This window comes from Notolepis coatsorum (genome assembly GCF_963971535.1).
Source record: "Notolepis coatsorum genome assembly, chromosome: 10".
NCBI classification, from domain to species: domain Eukaryota; kingdom Metazoa; phylum Chordata; class Actinopteri; order Aulopiformes; family Paralepididae; genus Notolepis; species Notolepis coatsorum.
In genome coordinates this window covers 63,008,835-63,030,652 of record NC_140174.1, presented here as the reverse complement: position 1 = coordinate 63,030,652, position 21,818 = coordinate 63,008,835, and the positions used below count along the sequence as shown (strand labels likewise).

The 21,818-nt window shown below is 40.9% G+C and overlaps 2 protein-coding genes across 3 annotated transcripts in view; one reads left to right on the top strand and one right to left on the bottom strand.

The window, feature by feature from the left end:
* ankrd22 (ankyrin repeat domain 22) overlaps positions 1 to 16,108 on the top strand; it is a 53,311-nt gene extending 37,203 nt beyond the window's left edge. The window contains exons 2-6 of one of the 2 annotated variants that reach the window (XM_084323498.1): positions 3,399 to 3,590; positions 7,782 to 7,889; positions 9,380 to 9,460; positions 14,045 to 14,143; positions 15,576 to 16,108. In XM_084323498.1, the coding sequence (XP_084179624.1) occupies positions 3,399 to 3,590; positions 7,782 to 7,889; positions 9,380 to 9,460; positions 14,045 to 14,143; positions 15,576 to 15,653 (558 nt within the window). In that variant the 3' untranslated portion in view covers positions 15,654 to 16,108. The remainder of the gene's footprint in view (positions 1 to 3,398; positions 3,591 to 7,781; positions 7,890 to 9,379; positions 9,461 to 14,044; positions 14,144 to 15,575) is intronic. The other variant, XM_084323499.1, reaches the window with a different exon arrangement.
* Positions 16,109 to 16,238: 130 nt separating this feature from the next.
* lipf (lipase, gastric) overlaps positions 16,239 to 21,818 on the bottom strand; it is a 146,928-nt gene continuing 141,348 nt past the window's right edge. Inside the window, exons 10-11 of the mRNA XM_084323497.1 lie at positions 18,752 to 18,862; positions 16,239 to 18,330 (exon numbers count right to left, since the gene is read on the bottom strand). Coding sequence (XP_084179623.1) covers positions 18,208 to 18,330; positions 18,752 to 18,862 — 234 coding nt within the window. The 3' untranslated portion in view covers positions 16,239 to 18,207. The remainder of the gene's footprint in view (positions 18,331 to 18,751; positions 18,863 to 21,818) is intronic.

Here is a 21,818-nt window from a genome sequence, read left to right as displayed (position 1 = left end):
AATTATAGATAAATATAGATATTTGTATTAGTATTAAACTTTTTTTAAATTATTATTTAAACAACAAATGTATGTTTCTTTTGCAGCAATTCTTTGTCGTTGCCGCCATCTTTAGTGTTACAGACTTCCCCTTCAAAACTACCACAGTGATCCTTCTCATTTTATAGTCTGTGGTCTCTGGATATGATGGAGGAGTGCACTGCATATTGAATGCACAGTGCAGAGTTGCAATTCAACTGAATTTACATGAAATTGGGGATGTTTGAACTAAAACATGCCACAAGACCTAGTATTTTAGTATAGTATAAAGAAAAAACAATTACTTTTTTTACACATGCAAAAAAATCCATAAGTGATGACACTTATCGATTTCACGCAGTAATCGTTAAGTGGTCTCAGCCTTAGTCTTATGGTATGTCCTTGGATCCAAAGAGCACCTGTTTTTGATGCCTATGTTAGTGAAGTAGCACTCCTCGGGCAATCTATTGGCCAAAACCAATTTAAAGGATAATTTGGGTTATAGTCTCTAGTCTGCACAACTCTCCTCATGGTTGGAGTTTGTTTGTTTGTTTTATTAGGATCCCCATTATCTGCCAATTGAATTACCACTAGTCTTCCTGAGATCCTCACAAGGAAATAATAGTAGTCTACACCCTCCCCAGAGAGACAGTAGGGCAGCGCAACGACCAGGAGGGAATTGGCATAACGACTAAAGTGGGGGATGGGAGAAAATAGGTTAAAAGGCAAAAACAGGTATGACCAGAATCACGACAACCCAACGTTCCAATGATGATGTCACAACAGCTACTGGCCAATGAGAGCCATGATAACTCTATATTTTGTTTCATGATCCCTCTATCTTTTTATTCGGCTGAGATTTGTCTGTTTTAGGTTGATCACATTAAGGCTGCTGGTTCAAGGTGTGCTTTCAACAGGCTTGGTGTTGGGGTTTGTTTGAGAAGGGCTGTGGACTATTTTACTTGTTGAGGGCGAGATAGTGTATGTAAATGACATGCATGCGAGCACGCGTGTCTGTGTGTGTATGGGGGGGGGGGAGGGTGTGACCTACTGTAGCATATAAATTTACAAGCTATGGGTCAGAGAGACTAGTTCAACCTGTTCTTTAATCTTGTCTGACATACTGTGACTTGCAGTGTAGATAATAGTTACTGCAGGGTGAAATGGCATCCCAGCCTGCTTTGCATATCCAGATATACGCAAGCAAGCTGGGACGTTTATTGCAGCTAAAGCCACGTTTGCACCAAAACTACCTGGAACTTTAATTTCCAGGAACTACATTTCACAGAACTGTAGGTTCCTTCCCGCTGTTCTCTGCGCCTGCACTGTGGCGCAAAGACCCGTGAAGATTAGGCAAATTAGTCCACTGACATGTGAAACATTTCTCGTTCCAGCGTCTAACTACAGTAGAACGCGGAAGGACAGTTTTCTCTAATCAGATCTTCATGATCACGGTTAAATGAACAGACCAATGTTCCCTGCATACTCTTTTGCCATATATATGCAATCATGCTCAATGCACTGGCAACTCGCAGAGTCCAGAAGATGACTGTATTTCCAAACGAGGTGTGCCCAAATTGCCTAGTAAAAAGAACTTGAAATACATTCAACTCCAAAACCATTAACAGTTAGCCTGGATGCAGACTCATCCTGGATTTGACTCTGAATCAAATGGGGAAGGGAAGGTAGGATGGCCTAGGGATAAAAGAGGCCGACCTGTAACCGAAAGGTCACTGGTTCGAGCCCTGGTACCAACAAGGGTGTATTCCAGGCCCAGCTGCGAGCACGACTGAAGGGTGGCTGTGGTGTTATGTCTATGGTGCCCATCTAGGGCTGAATAATGAATCAAAATTGTATTGAAATCGCAATATGGTCTATAGGTATTATGGTGCGAGATGTTCCGGCCTACAAATTGTATTCTACAGACTTAAGAAAACATATCTTTTTGGTACAGATCCACCCAAAAATCACATCATGATAATTTAAATATATTTTTTAATAAAAATGAGAGTAATGATGCAAAAACTATGATTCCCTCTAATATTGCATATTATCGCAGATTAGTAATTAAGATTTATCTTTTTATCCTTCAGCCCCGGCTACCGCCATCTCTGCCTAAGTGCCATCTGGTACTCAAAGCAGGTTAAAATAAGCACTAATAATTTGCAAGTACTATTTGACCCAGGTCTGTTTTTCAGAGCTGGCTATGTGTACCTGACTCACTCCAGCCTGTCAGTACTGCAGCAACCTAACCTGCAAACACACATTGCTTGGATTGCATTGAGGAAAGTAAACCCCCCATTGAATTGTGTATTGCATAAGTTCAAGTTCAAGTTTATTTTATTTGTCATCATATGTATGTTAAGACGAGGTCAGTGGTGCAATGTGTGTTGGACGAGAGAACAGCTCGGCTCAGCAGTAGGGAAATTACACACATTAGAGCACTAATATAATATTAAGGTAATATAAAGGTAAAATAAAGTGAGATAAAACGAAAAGTAAATAAACGTGGAGTAAAAGTAAAATATATAATACTATGTATGTACATATATGAAAATGAGGTGTGTGAATACAACAGTATTGCTCAAGTGGAATTGGATTGAGAAGGGAATGAGATTAATGGAATGTGACACTATTATGACTATGAGGATTTGTGTGTAAAAGGGACAAGCGTATACGTATTGCACATTGGGTATGTAGCAGTCCAGGTTCAATAGAAGTCATAGTTGATGTTGTAGTTTTATGTAAAGAATGCAGACAGCAGGTAAGCAGATATGCAAAGTGGTATATTTAGGTTTTTGAGTTGAGCCAGATGGCCTGGTGGTAACAACTATGCTTGGGTCTGATGGTAAGTGCAGCTCTGGGTGGCTGTGGTCCTTGATGCTGTGTGCCTTTCGCGGGCACCGCTGATGAAGGATATCCTGGATGGCCTTGAGTCTGTTGCCAGTGATTTGTGGCTGTGGGCAGAACTCATAACAGGTGATGCAGCCCGTCGGCAAGCTCTCGATGGTGCACCTATAGAAGTTTGTAAGGATGTTGCCGTTCATATCACACCTCCTCAGTCTCCACGGAACATAGTCGCTGGTGAGCTTTCTTAACCACTGTGTCCGTGTGTAATGTCCAGGAGAGGTCCTCTGTGATGTGCACACCAAGGAAGCTGCTGACAATTTAGTTAGTAACCAACTATATTGTTTGCTTTCATTTGAAATGATGCATTCCCAATTCAGTTAAACTGATTAATACTAGGATGAACATGAAATAGCTGCCACTAAATTGGACAAACCATTACAAGTGGGCATACACATTATGGGTAATAAAAACAATTATCCTCTCCCTCTCTCCTCTATTTTCCTCCCTCCCTCCTATCTCTTCTCTTCCAGCCAGCCTGCCAGGCAGCCTATGATAACGACCTCTTCCAGCTCTACCAAATCCTGAAAGACGACCCCAAGAACCTGAACATCCAGGATGGGGAGTCTGGGGACACGCCCCTCATTGCAGCCTGTCGTCGTGGTCACCTGAAGGTGGCCCAGTATCTGCTGGATCACCATGCAGACGTTACACTTGGCAACAAGGTATGAGTGTTTCTGACTGACGCCGGGACCTCACCAGGCGCGCGCACAGGCACTCGCGGGTTTTGTGCGAGAACAGCTCGCGTGGCCGTCCACACAGAGTCCGACTTCAGAGCGGGTGGATGCGCACAGATTTACATTGGAACAGCTGTAAATGCCGCCTAGTCTATATGCGAAGTCGGTCCCTGTTTGAAGATTTTTTTTTAGATTTCCAGTTCTATTGTCCATTTTGCATGTATAACCCATTATTATCTCAATACTATACTTTTGCAGGAGTACAGTCACACTGATTTAATCATTTTAAAATTAATTCTAACATTCTAATTAACTCATTCAGCGCCAGGGATTTTCCTCATCCTGTTCTAGCTAGGCCACGCTTTAAAGATAGGGGTGCGTCACCTTGTTTGTAGAGCTATATCTATATTCTATATTATAGCTAAGGAGACAATACTATGGTCATTTGACAGTCAGTATCTTCCATCGAACATCCAAAAATTAATGAATTTTTTCATGTATATGTTCACGCGTTATCCCGTGGTGAATATAAGTATAGTTTCGGTGTGATCCGGGCTAATTCCTGGAAAGTTGAGTTATAGGGCGCTACGTGAATTCTACTAAAAGCATTGGCGTTTCATCCCTGGACACGCTACTATTTCCAAATCAAATGTATATAATAGGTATTATGTTTCATCATGAATGCATGAAAGGGGGGGGGGGGTCTGCTTTGATTGCCAGTAACGGCATTCGTTTTGAACACTACACACGCTGATCAGATGGATCGCTATGAAAACATTGCAGAATCAAGCTCGAATTGACGTCAGATAGTCCTTACCTTTGATCGGGGCTATTCCAAAAATAATATTCCAATTGTTTGATCGCCATCTGGTCCACGACAAAATCCGGCACAACACATGCATCGAGTGTCCCGGACACTTTTCAATGTGATAGAGTGAACCTCTAGGCTCCCCTAGGGCTGGGCGATATAACGATAAATATCGCGATATATTTTAATAATCGATATAAAAAAATATATATCGGATTTTTTATTATTTTTTTTACCTGCAACAGGGCAGTTTTAAAACCAGAGACAGTGGACAGACTTGTCTTTCTTGCCTGCAACTTAAAGTAATGGCTTTGCTTGTCCAAATGACAATACTGACCAAATTGAGATTTATTTTTCTCTTGTCCATTTATTTTGTTTGCTTTCTAATTTAAAATACAGTTTGAAACCGTCTGTACACAGTAGGCTATTTGTGCTAGCAGAGCTAGACTCCAGTCACGAGTCACGGTGCACATGTGCGGTGGTTTGTCCACCAAAAAAGCGCCAAAAGATAGAAAAGAAACTAGCAGAGCCAGAACTGTTCAACTCCCCTGGAGCCACAGCCAGCAGAGAAGCCGGTTTACTTTCGCTTTTAAACCAGCTGCAGCCTGAGAACTGGAGTGTGAGGGGATGTAACACTAAAGATGGCGGCAACGACAAAGAATAGCTGCAAAATAAAAATACATCTGTTGTTTACATTTTTTCTTTTTCTTTTTTTACTTATAACAATTTAGATAATTATCGATATCGAGTGATGTGATAACATTATCATATCGTTATTGCGATATAATTTTTTGCCATATCGCCCAGCCCTAGGCTCCCCTGTACTAACATTCTCCGCCCGGTGGTATTTAAATGTAACACACGGTCTGGAACAGGGTTTACTGCACTCTCGGGGTCCCAGTATGCCTTTTAACGGCAACATACAGGTCCGTGATATTGAATAGAATATTAAAATCGAAAAAAAGGAAAACAGACCAAATAACGTATATACGCGGTTGCCGTTCAAAGGTTGTCGAGCAAACACGTATATAAACGTTGTTGCCGCAGATTGAGACGGCTACCTTTAGGCAAAAGTGAGCCACTTGGTATTGCACAACAAACTTTTTTTTGTTTTGAGATAATAACGGGTTATACATGCAAAATGGACAATAGAACACTCGTTCTCACACGAAACCCGCAAGTGCCTGCGAGCGTGCCTGGTGAGGTCCCGGCGTAAGGCTGTCTTTTACAAACACCTGTTACTTGCCTAGCAATATGTCTCTCTGATGGAATATTATGAATAGGGAATTTTACTAAATGTCAAAGGAACTATCCTAGTTCTTATTCCACTATATTTATCTGAAGCTTACAGTACTCTGAAGAAAAAAGGTTTTGCATACAAACATGTGATGAACATGATGCATCTCAAAGGTCCACGCCGGTCCGCAGTAAGAACAGTGTGGTAATCAGAGCCAGCAGCACGACTGGACCACCTACTGTACCACTTTACCATCAAACTTTAACCATATTTTAACACTTTGAGTGCCAGCCACGAGAAACTCGTTATTTAATCGTTATTTTTTTTATTATCGATTTCCATAATTTTTCATCAATCTAGCCTCATGTTACCACTGGGACTCTGTCTGAGTTTGAACAGGGAAAATACCGCCCCCCTCGTCTGCCGGATGGTAATGCACCCTTTGGATTGGATTGAATGAAAACGCATGGGGAAAAGAAAGTCCGGAATCAGGCATGTAATCTGAGCCGATTGCAGTCTTCGCCGACCCTCAGAACAGCGTGGAATCGGTATTTCCAGTACCCAGCGTTGGATCAATAAACGCGATCGATATTTGGAATGGCGATCAGGAATTGGAATAATCTTTTTGGAGAACATCTGATCTGAGGTAAGGAATCTATTTGACCAGTCTTGGGATAATCAGAGCTCTTTTCACCTATATCTCAGCGTCTCCCATATGTGTGTGTGTGGCTGTGAGTATGTGTGTGCTGATCGGGAAATAAGATAATCGATTTTCAGCCCGCTTCTCTAGCGTGCATAAATACACATATACTATCGATAATCTAGCGTTTATTTGAAAACGATTCATAAATAGGCTGAAAAATTACAACGTGTTTTGTGTATTCCAGTAAAGCGCGATTCCTGCAGAATCTTAATTTTTTTTCTGGAAGTTTAAAAAAAACTAGCGTTTTTCAAAATGGTATAAAACGGAAAAATCGCCCTCCCATTGACTACAGCCCTGGCACTCAAGCGCTATTTTTGGCTCCCCCTGCTGGAACGGAAAGTGTTAAAGATCAATGCATCTTGAATGAGCTTTCGCACCACCCAAAACCAACCAGACTATCCAAGGAAACAAATCAGGTTTGAGAGCTGAGGTGTGAAAGCAACCTAAATTCCAGTCCATTAAAGGTAGAATGTGTAATGCCGTCAGACGGCTACCTCTAGGCAAAAGTGAGCCAGTTGGTATTGCACAACAAACTTTTTTTTGTTTTGGTCTGATGTGGGTTGGAGTTGAGTGGACGCAAAAAAAAAATGTGAAGTCTTTATTTATCATGCCGTGACACACACATGCGATGGGCGGCACACACAGGAACACACACGCATGCAATTCCTGGGTCGCCGATGAAATTGAGTCTCTGCGCTTGACCCATCCCGTCGTCCTTCCCCCTAAGGGCAGCCGGGAGCAGACATGGGCTGCGGTGTGGGGCTGTGCCCTGGGGACCAATCCAAGTGCTCCTGTCCATCTTCGTCAGGGACGCGACAGCGTTAGCAATCTGTTGTGCATGTTTTTCCATTGGGTCTATCTTATCGGGAGGGGAAACCCTTGCGAGCACGGGGAGAACATGCAAACTACACACAGAAAGGCCCGGGAGATACCCCACCTGGGTACCTGGCAACGGGGATAGTGGAGGGATTATTGTTGGCCATTCCTCAGGTTCTGCCAAGAGAGACCTGGACAGTATAATAAGTTACTATGTAGTTACAATATAGCAGAGCCTGGGAGCCTTGTTTTTTTTATGCAAAGCCTACCTTATTCTTTAAGGTAGGCTGCAGGTGTTCTGCAAATGCCACAAAGCAAAAATAAGGATATTTCCTTTGGAGTAAAATAATGGTAAACTTAAATGGAAGTATTTAAAAATTTTACTTTTTACATTTTAGATTAATTTAACATGCTCTAGTTGTACTTATTGTAAGTTGCCTTGGATATGAGCTTTTGCTAATGACATCTACAGTAGTGTTGTAATTGTTGTACTTTTATTAATTCCCTCTGCTGTCTATCTGTGGGATTGGAACATGTGGTGCATCTACTTATCTCTCTCTCTCTCTCTCTATCTCTATCTCTCTCTCTCTCTCGCTCTCGCTCTCTCTCTCTCAGAAACAAAGGACATGTCTCCACTATGCCGCCAGGAGGACATTCTCCTTCCTGGACTATCTAATGATAGCCATCCTCATGCCCATACTCCTCCTGGGATACTTAATATTGGTAATAGACTGGAATACAATATATAATACAATACTATTTAACACAATACAATTTAATACAATACTAATTTAGGGGTGTAAAGGTACACGTATCCGAACCGAACAAGTTTCAGTGTGTACCGTACCGTACCAAACGGCTGTGTAGTAGGGCTGTCTTAAATACTTCGAAGCTTCGAAGCTTCATTCGATGGCACAAGCTTCGAACATAAAAAAAAAATCGAAGTTTAAAAAAACTTTTTTTTGCCTCCAAAATCTTGCGCCTCCATTCCAATGAAACGAAAGTAAGCAGCGCCTTCCCGCCTCCATTCCAATGAAACGAAAGTAAGCGGCGCCTCGACTCCACCTCTGTACAACAAGCACGTGGAGATTATCTGTGTTGAAAACAACAAGGACATGTGCAGCAGACATGTCGACGAAGAAGCGAAGCAATGCCGTTTGTTATTTAAGACTATGTTGGACAGATTTGTGTTCATTGTGCTGCTTTTTAAAGTGTCCCGACCCATATAAAAATGTCTTAATAAAATGTGCTTAATTAAGTCAAATTCTGCCTTTGTCTCTATCAGCTACATATAAATATTTATATAATTGTTTGCTTGATAGACGAAGGTTGCAACATAATTATGTAATGTCATGTCGTTGGCTGTGAGAGCAGCCCCACTGCACCCAGGCAGCGCAGCCGAGTGAAACCTTGTTGGCTGCGTCAGTCACGAAAGGGGCTACTTAATTAATTAATCCAATCCACTTTATTTATAGAGCACATTTAAAAACAACAAAGTTTACCAAGTGCTGTACAAATCCCACAACATAAGATAAAAAAAAATAAATAAAAAGTTTGAATAAAAAAAATATAGATTTCGACGCTATTTTTTTTACAAGTGGATTATTAATTTCAATATAGAATATTCGTTGACAGCCCTACTAGTACAATTAGTTACTACACACTACATCACCCCTGAGTGGAACATGGAAAGCCAAACTTTTCCTCACTGTACCGAAAACCGTACCGAACCGTGACTTCAAAACCGAGGTACGTACCGTACCGTGGTTTTTGTGTACCGTTACACCCCTAAATACTATACTACTTAATACAATACAATACCATTTAATACTATACTATTTAATACAGTACTACTTATTACCATACAATACTATACTTTGCTGATTCCCCGCTGTATATGTACGCTAGCTTCATATTACAGCCGGGCAAATTAACATAGAGTGAAATGAACTTCCCGGGCGATGATGTTATGTAATTTTGCTTGCTCAGAAGTATTTTACAGGACCTAAACATAAAGTGCAGGCCACCTTACCAGCTACACTCACAGTTTCTGAGAAAGCCGCTTACATGAGATAATGATTATGATGAGGACTTCCAAGTTAAGTAATTTTTGGTCCTGATTTTTGCACCTTCCCTAGGAGGAACTGAGATATGATTATGACGAGGACTTCTAAGTTAAGTCATGTTTGGTCCTGTTTCTACTCCTTCTCTAGGAGGAGAAACAGAGGAAGAATGTGGATCTAATGAAGATGGTGCTGAACAATGAAGAAGTGGAGGTCAATGCTGTTGATTATGTGAGTAATGTTCTATATCAGCTACCCCGTTGACACTGTAGTGTGTGTGTGTACAGTATGTATTAGGGCTGCAACGATTAGTCGACATAATCGACGTCGATCATAAAAACTCGTCGACGCAGAATTTTTGCGTTGATGTGTCGTTAAAAAAAACGACCTATCTTTGTGAAAGTGGCTTCTCAGCTCTGGTCCAGCTGAAGACAAAGCAGAGGAACAGATTGGACATTGAGCATGACCTCAGAGTTGCTTTGTCTACCATCACCCCAGACTTTGAGACTCTTGAGCAAACAACATCCCCAGTTATCCCAATAGTTCCCTGGGATGTTAAGCTAAGAAGTCTGCTAAGAAGGATATATTATTTATTATTATTATTATTATTATTATTATTATTATTATTATTATTATTATTATTATTATTATTATTATTATTATTATTATTATTATTATTATTATTATTATTATTATTATTATTATTATTATTATTATTATTATTTTATTTCATTGTGTTTTTAGCCCTAGTTGCACTTTTGTTGCAACCCCAGTTATCCCATTAGTTCCCCCAAACTTACTGTCGGTCTGTTATGTTAAGCTAAGAAGTCTGCTAAGAGCCCGGAAAAGGAGCCACGCCCACAGGAAGCAGAGATGGAGGGTGTGACAGAAATAATCGTTAGATTAGTCGACTACCAAAATAATCGTTAGTTGCAGCCTATGTATATATATATTGTGTGTGTGTATGTATATATATGTATTAGTGCTGTCAATAGATACATTTTTTTTTACTATTTAATCTCACAATTTTCTGTAATTAATCTAGATAAAAAATCACATTTTTCTACGACCGAAGCTTGTAACAGATATTTACTTGAGTAAAATCATGGAATTAATGTAGAATCAACACAAACTTGTATGAACTACCAGTAATATAAATCATATTCACAACAGAAATGTGTTCCATCTTCATGTCAGATGACTTTCAAAAAGGTGCATGAGTCAATGCAAAAAAAGAACAAGCAAAGATACTGCTGAAAGTTCAGAACGTTGAAAATGTTTCACTCCATAGATTAATCTAGATACATTTTTTTACTTACATTTTTATTAACATTTATTAGACAAACAACACTTAGGGCTTGTGTCCATAGCGGACGTTTTTTTCAAGGCGGACCGCTTTGAAAAGCAAAAAAATAAAGCTCAGAGCGTTTTCCTGAGTCTTGCGACTGCCGCGGCTCCCCCACTTGCTCGGTGTTGATTGGTCGGTCGAAAAAAGTTACCTTGATGAGCGCGCTCCTTTCCAAAAGTTGAACTAGTTTCAACTTTAGGTGCTGGGAGTGCTCCGCCCAAAAACGCTGCCGCCGAGAGCGCTAAAACACGAGGCGCGGCGCTGGGAAAAGGAGCGCGCCTGTCGCGTCTGTAGCATAGAAATGAATGACAGAAAGGAGCTGACAACTCATAAAACGTCCGCTGTGGACACAAGCCCTTAGACAATACTTACAATGACATCAATAACATAACAATACATTAACATGGGCTCCTTGAATTCGGCTGCGTTCAGCCTCCCAGACCCCCATGAGAGGGACCCCCCCCCCCCGCCATGCCCCCACATCCCAGGTCCGTCCCACGCAGGGCTGAGCACTCAGCGACACGGGTCCCTTGAATTTAATTGGCCCCGGCTCAGTACAGGAGCGAGGGGTGGTACCTCCCATGTCACCAAGCACCCCACCCCGCGTACAACGTCCCCACAACATACAAGACCCCCCTCTCCCAGGCCAAACCGCGGAAACGATGCCCCCCCCCCCCCCCCCCCCTGAGCTAAGCCCGCAGAACTCCCCCATATCCCAGGCTGATACGCGCGGAGCCGGGCCCCCAGTGACACGAATCCCTTGAATCAATTGGGCCAGGCCCAGTAGAGGAGAGGATAGGGGACTCCCCCCTACCGAGCCAAGCCTGCTACTTCCCATGTCACAGAGAGCCCCACCCCACGCACACCGACCCTGCAACACACAAGACCCCACTGGGCAAAGCTCAGCCGCTCTGACCCCCATTAGAGAAACCAGTCCCTCCCGCCCTCCTCCCCGAGAAACAGAGCCCCCCCATATCCTGGTCCACCATGCGCGGAGCCGAGCACCCAGAGCCTCCACCCGCCAGGCCCCCGGCCCACGAGAACCCCAAGCCCAGGCCTGCAGAAGGCCAAAGCACCACGCCTCAATGGACCCCCGCGACCCCAAGCCCGGTGTCCCCCCGGCCCGGCGACCAGACCGCCCCAGCCACGGCAGCCGAGGGCCCCAGGAAACCCCACCCCACCCATATCGATCCCACAACACGCAAGGCCCCCCCTCTCCGGGGTCGAACCGCCGGAACGATGGTCCCTCCCCCCGACATTTCCCCCCACTGAACTCAGCCTGCCCACCTCTGTACCTCCCATGTCACCGATGTCACTATATACATTTATGCTAACATGACTTAAAAAATAAAACTTGACAACACAATAACAAATTAAATGTAAATAAAATAAGCTATATGATTAGCACTTTTTGCCCCATTTGGCGCTCCCATGGTATTAGATCTTAGTCGTTTCCCTCTGTTCCCAATTGGAAGGGTGAGGAGTAATGGCTCTCCTAGTGAGAGGGCTCAACCTAGTGGCGAAAGTGCGCACTATATAAGTCCAACATTTGTTCTGTGGACGGCCTCAGAGCTCCCGGTCAATGTTCTAAATCCGTCTTTCTTATGCTCATGTTCATTTGTATTGTGTGTCACGTGTAATCCTGTAGTTCCTTCATACCAGTCCATCGTGTATTATTCCCCAATATGTTCCTAATCAGCATGTCCCTTTTTAAAATAAATTTCAAATAGTTTGTCTATAACGTGTGTATTGTAAATCATAGTGTTAATTATTCCAAATTCTGGTGTTATAGTTTTATACTTCTTGGGGTAACTGTTCAATTATATTTCCTCTGTTGCATCTATTCTCATCCCCAGGTCCCCCGTGTGTATGCTTGTATTGGATACTTCCCCACGTTGATTTTGTCTTGTATCTTTATTTTAAGGCTGTCAAAGTTAACGCGGTATTAACGCGTTATCGCCCGATTCTATTAACGCCACTATTTTTTTTAACTCACGATTAACTTTTAAGATTTTTATTTATTTATTATTATTATTATTATTTTTTTTTTTTTTACTAGACTTCACTCGGGTGTATTGTTGATGCCCTCATTGATACTATGTTTGTTTCTGAAGTGTGTGTGTGTGAGATATATAGAGAGAGATGAGGAAGGGGCAAGAGAGGGGGGGGGTGTGTGATTACTCAGCCCGTGTGGGTGAATGTAACAAGTTCCTAATGTTTTCTTTCCCCTATTATTTCATGCACACTTTATTCATTGTTTTAAATTATTATTTTCTTTTAAGTTATTTTGTGCATCACTGTTTTGAATTTGATGCAAATTTGCAATGCATGAGGGTCATCCTTTTGTGTTAAATGGCTGCATAAAGCAAGCATTTGTTGACTCGCATGTTGATAAGAGTATTAAAACTTGGAACTTGAAAAAGATTAAGGTAAAAAAGAAAAAATGCAATTAATTTGCGATTAATCGTGAGTTAACAATGGACAATCATGCGATTAATCGAGTTAAATATTTTAATCGATTGACAGCACTACTTTATTTGGATCACCATGTCCCTTCATGCCCCTTTCTCGTGTCCCTTTGTCGTCCTTCATAGTTGATCTGCTTTGAATCGGTTCAGGTCCCCTCTTTTCCTCCTCCCGTCATCCTCTCCTCGTATCCCGGCTCTGGTCCACCCGCGTGCCCTCTCCATCCTCCGAGTCAGCGTAGGCCTAGGCGATAGGCCTCTCCTTCCCCTCCTGGCACCTTCCATCCTCTCCGCGCCGTGTCCCTCGCCGCCTCCCGCACGCCGTTGAGACCTGGTTCCTTTCTTTTCCGGAATTTTCTTTATTTCTACATAGCTCCGACGCTTCCTTGCCAGCCAGTGTTACATTGTATGCTCCGCATTGCTCCTAATCCAATCTGCGTGGTGGCCTGGTTAGCTTCCATGTTAGCTTGTAAGCTAGTTCATATGTTAGCATGTAGCTTTTCTGCATTTACAATCAGCATCCCGCTAGCTTGTTCTACCTGTTGCATCATTGCCTCGTGTTGAGTCTTTTCCATCGGTGTATTTACTTCATCTGGGGTTGCCTTTCTTTAATTTGTCCTCATGTTCATTCTTCCTTCTTTCTTTTGTCCTCGAATCTTCACTTTTTATTTCGTTTTGAATTGTTTTACTTCCTTTTTTTATATTCACTGACCGGGAGCTCTTTCATGTGGCTGCTCACCTGAACGTCGCAAACCGGAAGTCCCTTCTAGATAATTTTTTTAACGCTTTAAATAATTAAAGTAAGTATTAACTTTGACAGCCATAATATATATATATATATATATATTAGTGTGTGTCCTGTACTGTATATACCCTTCCCCTAAAGTCTTTGTGAAGTATGTATAGTATAGTCGAGCTTTATAGAATAACAACCTAAAAGTTAGGCAACTCCTTTTAAACTTCTGATATACTAACCCATGTGGTCCGTCTGTATATTTCTAGAATGGGAACACTGGTCTCCACTACGCCTGTCAAAGGAAGAGCCATAGGCTGATTCCACTGCTGCTGGAGAAGAACGCAGACATTACTATAAAAAACAAGGTGGGTATATAATAGGGGTGTGGACATTTCTCGATTCTAAGATACATCGCGATGCAGACGTTGACGATTCAGCATCGATGCAGTGACAGAACATAATCGATTATTATGAAAATAAATAGCTCGCTTTTATGTTCTTTTACAATGTAGTGCTTTGGGATTTGCTCCACAACTATAAAGTGCCCTACAAATCAAATATATTATTATTGTATTATTAAAGCTAGTGCTCTGGTCATGCATCCACTCAACTCATAGAAAATACAGCATCAGGCTATTCTAAAAGTATTGATACTAATACTGATACTAATAAAAAGAGTATTGAACCGTTTTTAACAGCTGGGTATCGAGATACCTTTCTAGTATCTATCATGCAACACTAGTAAAGACATTTATTTTGACATTCTGATTTAAGAACTTTCTAAATAAAAGTAAATGTATCCGAGTGCTTGTATTAATTGATGAAAAAGTAGCCATGTGCAGTAATATAGATTATAAAATCGACCATTTACATGCAGTCTCATGTCATAGAGCTATTCACCTTATTCACTATGCCGCCATAATAAGTTTGATGCAATGTGGGCTATGGATGAGGAAATACCCGTTCACTTCAATGTTACAACTTAAGCTATAAAAATTGCACTCCAAGAACCAAACTAGTCAAAACAGCAGGCAGAATACAATGTTAATAATAGTGAGTCTGTCTAGTCTGCTTATGTGCTGATAATAGTGAGTCTGTTTATACAGTATGTGTTGATAATAGTGAGTCTGTTTATACAGTGTGTTAATAATAGTGAGTGTCTAGTCTGCTTATGTGTTGATAATAGTGAGTCTGTTTATACAGTGTTGATAATAGTGAGTATGTTTATACAGTGTGTTGATAATAGTGAGTCTGTTTATACCAGGGGTCTCAAACTCAATTTACCTGGGGGCCGCTGGAGGTAGAGTCTGGGTGAGGCTGGGCCGCATCAAATATTCCACAAAAAAAGAGTTTCAAGTATTCCAAAAAAAAAGTACAACTGATCCAATCTTCTCAATATTTAGCAATAACATTTCAGAACATGAACGGTTCTTCAGAACATGAACGGTTCTTCATAACATAGGCTTCTCAGTGGTGTCAGTGGACTCATGCGCTATGATAGCCTACAAGTGATAAAATAAATAAAACTTCTAACTCGCGCAACGACTCGGCAACAAGTTGCACGCGGGCCGCACTAACACTAAACTTTGTCAAGTAGGGGGCCGCAAAATATCATCCCGCGGGCCGCAATTGGCCCGCGAGTTTGAGACCCCTGGTTTATACAGTATGTGTTGATAATAGTGAGTCTGTTTATACAGTATGTGTTGATAATAGTGAATCTGTTTACAGTATGTGTTGATAATAGTGAGTCTGTTTATACAGTATGTGTTGATAATAGTGAGTCTGTCTGTCCTCCAGGATGATGAAACAGCGGTGGACATTGCCAGAAGACTAAAATTTAAGAAGGTCATTCACATGCTGAAGAAGAATGACTGACAGCTAGACAGGCCAGCAAACAGATATAGACCAGGGCTTCCCAAAGTAGGGCCCATGGGCCAAACTCGGCCCTCCGAAGGGTTCCTGGAGATGAAAAGATGAAAAGATTTGGTCTACAGTATTTTAGTGCATTTCCGGAGTGACTTTGAAATACCTTGATTAAGACATTGACATTTACTTGTTACATTTGTAAAATTATCTATTTAAGAATCCTGTGTCAAATTATTTGGCCCTCTGCCCTCCACCCATGTCATTGGGCACCCCTGATCTAAACCATTAGACTGACATACCTCCTTTTTGTATATTGATTATCAAGAGAATCTTGAGTAGCTGTACAGAATTCTGTATCAATTGCAAATTAAACATTTTGTTGTGACCAAAAAGAGACATTTCTTTCTTAAAATATCCTTTTAAACATTCTGCCAATGAAAACATGACCCATCAATGAGTTTTGGTATCAGTAATAATTCATCTTAAATCATCATCAAAAGTTGTTGAAAGTTTAAACAAAATATGTTAAATTCCTGCCCTGAGAATACAAGTTGGGCATAGTTTTAGGCCATTCTTATTAAGGACAACAATTGATTGTTTGGATTGTATTTAGTAAAGCAGACGGCATTCATGTCAAAGACAATATCATGTATTCTACTGGATAACAAAACGTGCAAAGGAAACCATACTGACAAGAGGCCTTGGAGCCATCATTGAAGCTTTAAGATGATACCAAACACCTAATGGAGCATGTGAGTTTTCAGAAAATGGAAAATCCAAGGTTCAATGTTTGCACAGACAGCTGTAAAATGGAATACATAGTAAAAAAAAAAGGAAAGTGCATAATATAATACACAATAATACTTCAAGTCAAATAATAACATAATTTCCTATTTGTCGTTAAAAGGCACAGCAACACAACACGACAGTGTGAAAGTCCTAAAGAAATTAAGAAGTGCACATCCAAAGCAGAGTTGTTGGGGTCGACTTCACTTTCAGAATACATTTTTTAATTAAACTATTAAAACATATTTTAAATGTATTTAATGGTATTATTTAATTATTATTTAGTCTATATTGCTCTGTCATCAGTTAGTGAATTGTAGTTATTAGTTAGTTTATAGTTTTGAATTGCTTGAATTGACGCATCTGCTCTGTTCTCCCTATTTACATATAGGGACATACAATCAAATATTTAGCCATCCATCTTTTTACATAGCTGGAGATGTATATATTTTTAACTATCGGATCAGTCATGCAGGATCAACAAACTGTTGTTCTGATTCTGTGTTTATCTTTGTAAACTCTGTTGTATATTTTTGATTATTCAATATTTCATGAAATCATCTTACCATCTAGATTCTAGACCATTTCGGTTTTACTGACCTCCAATGGAAATTTAGTAAACCGGATGACTGGTTATTAAGTTACACTTAGAAAACCCATCCCAAGCAGTCCTACTGAAGTCTTAAGGACGTGGTCTGTACAAATCCCCTATTTCAGTCAAAGCCAGACCACATGTGCCATACGACTAAACCTCACGTTCATACACAATGTGCTAAAAGCAAACTATGTTTCTAAATCCTCTTAATTGTTATCAAAATAATAAAGAATCACAAACAGCCCTCCCATTCAACTTGAATACTGCAATGAAATAATTTAAATGGTCCTGCTGTATGAGACTCTTTATCCAAGGTTAACATTCCCTTTTAATCTGATTCACAGTGTTACGTGTATAGGACATTTACCCCAAAACCTACTGTGGTATGAAATTTGTCCGGGCTGCTATTGGTTCCATCTCCAGAAACGTAATAAACCTAACAATATACAGTATCAAGCTGACATTTGTGTTTCAAAGCAGTAATGTTAATATGTCATTGTATGTGAAATACAACCATTTCCAATGTATAGTTTCACTTTAAGCTTGATATGACATTGATATGAGCTTAGTATTGTGCATATCTTGATAGGCCAGGATGGCTAAAATGGACTGCATTTATATAGCGCTTTTATCCAAAGTGCTATAACTTATGCCTCACATTCACCCATTCACTCACACATTCACACACTGACAGCGGAGGCAACCATGCAAGGTGCCAACCTGCTCATCAGGAGCAATTAGGGGTGAAGTGTCTTGCTCAAGGACACTTCAGCTGGAATCAAACTGGGAACCTTCAGATTACCAGACGAGCACAGTACTTCCTGAGCCACTGTCGCCCCTAGCCGGCTAACATTGGCTAGCTGCAATATCAAGCTTATATTTCTGTTGAAATAGTTGTATTTCACATTAGTACACATTCTAGATAAATTGGGAGATATAGTTGAATGTTTCCAGGGGTGTACAGTACATACAGAAAAAAAGAAGGAAAAAAAGGCATGAAACACGAATATTGCATCCCTTGATTGTGTGATGCTGGACATCATTCAAGCATTCAGTTCAGCAGTGGTTAAAAGAAACAAACTAACATGACACTCATACCGACATACACACACATTAAGCACACACACTAAGCACTAACTACCAAATCATCCTCAGTTTCACACATAGCGAGAGAGAGCCTGTTTAGCGGTGCTTTTCTAGCAGTTTGAGTATGTCTTGGAACATCTCTTGAGGAGCGTCCAGCCCCCAGATGAAGTCCAGATGCTCCCAGTGAGGAATGTTTTTATGGTAGACCAAGTTAGATATCTAGAGAGAGAGAGAGATGCAGACTGATTCAGCCAAGAGTTATTATGTAGAGACTCACAGAATCTGCAGAAGAAGAATTTCTTCCAGATAGAAGAGCATAGTATTTTAGAACAAAAAATAACCCAATATAATCTAGAATACAATTACAAAATAACGTAACAGAATTAACTACAAGAATACAACTCCAAATAACTCAATAGAATTAATTACTACAATAAAACTCAAAAGAACCTAATAGAATTAACTACTAGAATTGCACTTTTTCTTGTTATATAAAAAGTTATACAGAAATCGGAGCATAACTCATAAATTAATCAAACCACCTTTACTACTGTTCATGTTTTGTTACTGCAAAAGTATCATTAGATGTGTTTTACGACATATGTATTTATGTCATGTCAGTGCTCAGCCCATCTCTCACCTGTGTGAGTAGAATCGCTACATCTTTGGGGTCCGCCAATGTATCCTGACCCCCGTAAAACAAAACTGTAGGAACCTTCATGTCCGCTACATTGTACTGTGGAGGGGTGGACTGCAGGAGAGAGGGGGGTGGAGGGATGACAAACACAGGAGAAACGGGGACAGAGAGAGTGCTGTTACATCAGCATGTCACAACAATAACAACGTCTTCCCTGACAACTTTCTATGGCAGTCATTTGTACCAAGTGTACCACCTGCCAAATGTATGTATGATTATAGTGCTTTGATGCCATCAGGGATGTGGTTAATGTCTGAGCTCCATGTTAGAAGGATAAACTAGGAGAGGTCAGTGAAGTCACCAGAGCCTGACCTGGGGTTTAAATAATTCACACTGAGGATGTGCTCTACCCTCTAGTTAAGGCTTTAACAACATTTTCTACTCTCCAAAACGTTGTGTGATAGAATGCCTCTATGGATTCATTCAATGGAGTAGAATGGAATTATCTTGATCATTTTGATTCATTCCGGCTTTTATCTCCTGGGTCAAATGACTATGTGCATCTCATTAACACATTCCCTGCCACAGTTATATCCATCAATGTAGGCTCACTGCCACCACTCTAAGCCTATGGAGATGTTCACCTTCTTTGCAGGGCTATAACTTTTTTAATTGTATTGCTAAATTGACATTACTATGGCCCATTCAACATCGATTATCTATCGTTCAGGATGTAGGAACATTATACTTTTTCATTCATAGATTCTTCCAAAAATACCTTCTAGAATATAAGTATGTTTTTATCGTTTTCTGCAGTAATTCATAGAACGTGAGTTATAGGCATAAACGCATATATATATTATCAACTGCCGTTTATTTCCGATACACGCTATATTAAAGAATTCAACTATATATGATCCTATACGTTATGATTCATCATGCGCGGATGAAAGGGGGGGGGGGGGGGGGGGGCGTTTATAATTCCGTGATCGTCAGTAAATGCTTTATGTAGTATGGGTGATATATTGATCAGATCGGTTTGCAGTGAAAAGAATAAACAATCAAGCTGAAAGTAACATTACTGTCCTCTTACCGTTCGCCGATGAGACTGGAGGAAAAAGATCCCACTTATTTGACGTCGATCTACTAGATCCATTTCCGGTTTGTATGGCGCAATAAACACCCAAATCATATTTATGGCAGCGATCCATATGCACGCCAGTGTTTGTCTGTAGTCCCGCAACGATATGTGACTGCCGGACGGATTTCCCAGATGCACCGATGGCCACTTCCGGTTGTAACTCGCCCGATCATCCACCAGGCGGCGATATTGAGACGTTGGACTATTGTGCAGGGTCCCACTGTATCACCAGAGGCTGGGTGGCGGAATTATGAATGCCATGGCGAAAAAATTAAATATGATCTCAATATCGCTGTACAGCGTGGTTTGGCAGAATTTGCATGGCCGGCAAACACGCTGTACAACGGGATTGGTGGTGGATGTGTTAAGCTGCTGTGTTAACAAATGGTCAACACTAAAAACCTTTTGCACTGCACTGTGGGACCCGGCAGGGATGCCCTTCGAGTCCGCTCCTATTCACTGTTGCCCTTCGAGCATTGTTGGGACTAACAGTCCTAACTAAGTTACAGTAACGCCATTACTTTTGGCAGTAACTAGTACTCCAACGGATTACTTTATAAATTCAGTAACTCAATTACGTTACTAAATGGTTTGTTACTGCGTTATTTTTATGTAGATTGGTAGCGAGCGGCAGCGAGCTGCAGTGCAGTCCTGACTCCTGTGTCACATGCGGAGACACGTTGTGGGCGTATTGAGTTTATTAGGATCCCCATTAGCTGTTTCATGACAACTAGTCTTCCTGGGGTCCACACAAAACATAAAACATTACATTCAACAAGACTTAAATAGAGTGAAAACTGATTTCCGAAGTCCATTTTCCTTCAAGCATTGACTTTCATATTTTCCACCATATACCACTTATTTTCTGATTTTCATTTCATTAGAAAGAAAATAATGATAATAATGATAATAAAATAGGAATAAAGTACTTAATAAAGTGTTTGTGTTTACTCGAGTCTAGACTGTCATGGCGGTGCCCACTAAGTCAAGTTTTTACACATGGAGATATTCTCACTATTTCTCTTTTGTCGAGCACAAAGAAAAGAACGTTTTAGTTCAATGTAAATTGTGTCTCGGCTCAAAGATCCTATCTACTGCCCAAAATAAAATAATTCAAATCTGTTGAAGCACCTGGAGAAAATGAGCTAAAGAAAAGGTTTGAGGGGCTGGACTACATCTCGACCGCCGCAGACATTTGGTCCGTCCACAACAAAAGCTTCCTCGGGGATAACATCTCACTGGATAAACCCCACTACTTTACAACGCCAGAAAGCTGCATTGGCCTGCAAGAAGATATAGGGTAGGCACATGTACGATGTCATTGCTGGTGAGATTGACCACATTCAAGCGATTTAAATAATGTTTTTGTTTTTTAAGTAACTAAAACGTTACTTTTCACAGTAACACATTACTTTTGGGTGTAAGTAATCAGTAAAGTAACTGTTACTTTTTAAATGAAGTAACTAGTAATGGTAACTAGTTACTATTTTTCAGTAACTAGCACAACACTGCTCTTGAGCCACTTGTGATTGAAGTTCGCAACAACCAGCAGATGTGTGTGGAATATAAGGTGTCACTATATGCATCATGACAGCATTGTCCTCTCTTCAATAAGAAGGTCCCAGTTCTGAGTCGACTTAGTTGACTTGATTTAACCACTTAACGTTCCATCGCACGTCGCAACACATTATACAGCCGTCTGTCTGCGTTATTGGGCGTGTTCGAGATTGATTTCGGCTCGCCTCGATAGAGAGTAGGCGAGTGCAGCCGGGGGAGGAGTCAGAACGTCGGACACTTCAGATTTGACGACAGCCTGCTCGCCTAGTCTCGCATGGCAGATATCGCGTTCACGTTACCACACACACATACACACCTGTCCAGCTCATTATAATGCGAGGGCCGTGTGCAAAGTTAGATTAGATTCAAATG